The sequence below is a fragment of the Apium graveolens genome, chromosome 8 (assembly GCF_009905375.1).
Source record: "Apium graveolens cultivar Ventura chromosome 8, ASM990537v1, whole genome shotgun sequence".
NCBI classification, from domain to species: domain Eukaryota; kingdom Viridiplantae; phylum Streptophyta; class Magnoliopsida; order Apiales; family Apiaceae; genus Apium; species Apium graveolens.
Window position 1 is genome coordinate 198250584 of NC_133654.1, and position 3202 is coordinate 198253785.

The 3202-nt window shown below is 34.5% G+C and overlaps 1 protein-coding gene across 2 annotated transcripts; it reads left to right on the top strand.

The window, feature by feature from the left end:
• Positions 1 to 547: 547 nt before the first annotated feature.
• Positions 548 to 2294, top strand: LOC141678310 (uncharacterized). Of its 2 annotated transcripts, none has more exons than XM_074484592.1 (2): positions 548 to 1263; positions 1656 to 1924. In XM_074484592.1, the coding sequence occupies exons 1-2, from the start codon at positions 719 to 721 to the stop codon at positions 1663 to 1665; spliced, it is 555 nt and encodes a 184-aa protein (XP_074340693.1). In that variant the 5' UTR covers positions 548 to 718; the 3' UTR covers positions 1666 to 1924. The 2 variants fall into 2 exon arrangements, with proteins under 2 accessions (XP_074340693.1, XP_074340692.1); XM_074484591.1 differs by lacking the exon at positions 1656 to 1924 and adding an exon at positions 1937 to 2294 and having other exon boundaries at positions 552 to 1263.
• Positions 2295 to 3202: the final 908 nt, after the last annotated feature.

A 3202-nucleotide genomic window follows, 5' to 3' on the forward strand; every position in this document is an offset into this window, starting at 1 on the left:
TTGGATAAAAGGACATCTAAAAATAGGTATTTTGGTTATTTTTTCAATAATAATCCATAATTTTATTTTGCTTAAATCTTTGAAAGGCCCGATATTGAATAATATTAAACACTCTTTTATAAAAAAAATTAACTCATTTAGACGGACACAACCCACCCATGTAAGTGAGTTGAGTTGAGTTAGGTTATAATCTTGTTTTTTTACAAATTGAGTTGAAAATTTTTAAACTAATTAATTCGAGTTGTAAAATAGCTGCAATCATACTAATCTCACCAGTAAACACCACATAACCGAAGTATTTCACCTTAAAATATTTGCAAATTTGACAAAAATCAGTATTTTAGCCAAGCATTTGATGCAAACACCCGGGAAATTTCCTCGAACTGTAATCCAGTGTATTGTGATTTGCAATTGCAGGGTCATCCAAAGTAATTTGGCATAAAAACAAGCCTAAAGTTTTAAACAAGGTGTGGTTGACCTTGTCCAGTTTATTTATTACCTTGTTTTGCTAAAAATAAACACGACTTCCTAATTTGGCAGATGGCAAAAACAAAACATAAAATTGTAAGTTGGTGATGAAAAATCATAGCCAGCCCTTGAAAAATGATCCCCCTGTTTTGATTAATAAACACCCAAAATATGTTCACCGCCTCCTATCAAACAATACTTCCACCATTCCTTAATCCATTTGAAATAAGCTTAGGTGGGTAGTGCATGCATGAAATCAAAGCATTTTGATATATGGTTGGTTGTAACTGGTGGCTATAGATATCATATGACCATGGAAGGTGGAAAAGCTGCAACAGCGGCACGAAAGGTGATGGTAATTGCAGATGCCACCCGTGAATCAGCAGCCGCTCTTCAATACACACTGTCTCATGCAATTCTTGATAATGATAGTTTGATTCTCCTCCATGTTTTGAATAATCAAAACCGGAAGAACCCATTTCCCTTCTTCAAGAAACCGGGGTCTAGTAATAATCAGAACAGCAGCAACAATAGTTTGACATCACCGAAGAAAGAGCAAAATGCTGCTGGTAGTAATTCCGGCCGCCATTCTGGCAACAGCAGTGTAGATTTCAGTTTTTTAGAAGAAATGAAGAACGCATGCAAGAAAGTTCAGCCACAGATTGACGTGACGGTAGAGGTGGTGGGAATGGAGGCCAAAGACAAGGCTACTGTTATTCTTTCTCAATGTACAGAGCATGGAATTGATCTAGTCATTATTGGACAGCGCAGAACCTTGTCCAGTGCTATCCTAGGGTAAGTAATTCTTAGATACATTTCCTTTCATCGAGTCATGAAAGCAAACCATTTCAAAACAAACATGTCTCTCAAAAGTACGGTAAACTTTGAAAGGGAAAAATTATGTTTAATAAGATGACGGAAACTCCCATTTTAGTATCTCATTCTTGCCAAGTTTCAACATATAAAAACTATTCGGAGAAATTAGGGAAATTTAGATGCATTTTAAAAAGTTTATCATCGGTGCTCAGGAGCCTCATGATATTAAATATCATACACCGACACATTATAAGTTCCTTTCAATTTATATAATTCATTTATTCGTTTGTAGGTCTAAAGAGAAATATAGAATTAATACGTTTCAATAGGATAACTTCTAATATTATTTTCATTTATTTGATGTTTAATAGTTGGAGCTAAGATGATACTATATGTTTAAAAACATTCAAATGATCAAACTCTACAAGTACACCTATAATAAGAAATTTCCGGTATGTGATGTTCTACTGTTTATTATATAGCTTAATCTCGCCAACTCCTTGATGATTCTACTATCATTCTCAAATTTCATCATTTCATTCCTTTAGGATAAAAGTAAGCGTTATTGGTTTATTATTTAAAAGACATCACTTTTTGTATCCTTTGATCTGCATTACGTTTCTGGGTAAAATAAATGATTTTGTTTGTTTAGGAAGCAAAAGAGGAACGTACCGATTAAAGGAGACACGGCAGAATATTTGATTGAGAACAGCAAATGCACCTGTGTAGCAGTTCAAAAGAAGGGAACAAATGCAGGCTACCTTCTCAACACCAAAACCCACAGAGATTTCTGGCTCTTAGCATAATACTCTTAGTTTTATTAATTCATTCATTCATGTTGTGTTCCTGAGTTTAATTTTGGAAGGGAAGGAAAAATAAGGAACAAAGAGTACTTCTCTCTTAGTTGTAAACCCGAGCTCTTTTGTTGGAAGTAAAGACAAGGAAATAAAAGGAACCTCCTTAAAATATTCGTCTTCAACTTTTCTTACCACGTTTTGAAACATTCTAGAGAAAACACAGTAGCTTCCTTTCGTTCTTTTTCATCTTTACTTTCCTGAACCGCAGAACACAGTGTAATTGATTCGCTCCGTCTGGTTTGCCTTAAATTTAGAACCATCTCTGAACTGTAAATTGTACTAATGCAATTCCTTTTCAAAACCAATATTTCTCATAAAAATGATACATAAATCGTAAAATAAAAAAAATGGACTTGTATTCAATCTGAAGTATAATATACAATTATTCCATTAGTTTACTAGCAAGCAGATCCTAAGTGGATCGTAGTCATTACTATTTAAAGATATTAAGGTGAAGTATATATTCCAATTTAGTAATCTTTTGTACAAGCTACAGCGCAAAAAGTGTATACATATAGAATATTACCTCCAAGTTATGCAGTTGTTAATATCAGCATGGCTGCACCCCCAGCACATTGTCACATGCTGTGCATCATAAACCCAAGCTGGTAGATGCCAATTCCCCTTTCCCTGCCAAAGGGAAAGAGAACTTTAGAAATTACCTGGAGCTGAAGTAATAAACATACATATTACATTTACTTGCCTTTAATACTGAAATAGAAACCACCAAACACGTAGATCAGCACAGCTGGCAGGGAGCTGTTCTAACTGAATTGTATGGAGTCTGGTCTTGGAAATGCAGCATGATAAAACCTGGAACAAAGAGGTTTGCTGCAATTGTATTCCTAAATGCCTCTAAATCTAATAGATATCAGTTGGCCAACAGAGTAGATAAGCACCTGACAGTTCAGGCTAACAAGAAATTTAACTAAACCAAAAAGTTACGATATGGGACTGCAAGGATAATTCAGGATTTAAAAATATATATACCAGAAAGTTACAATACTAATAGACCGCAAATATTATGGGTCAATAAAAAGCAAAATACATCCTCTAATTGC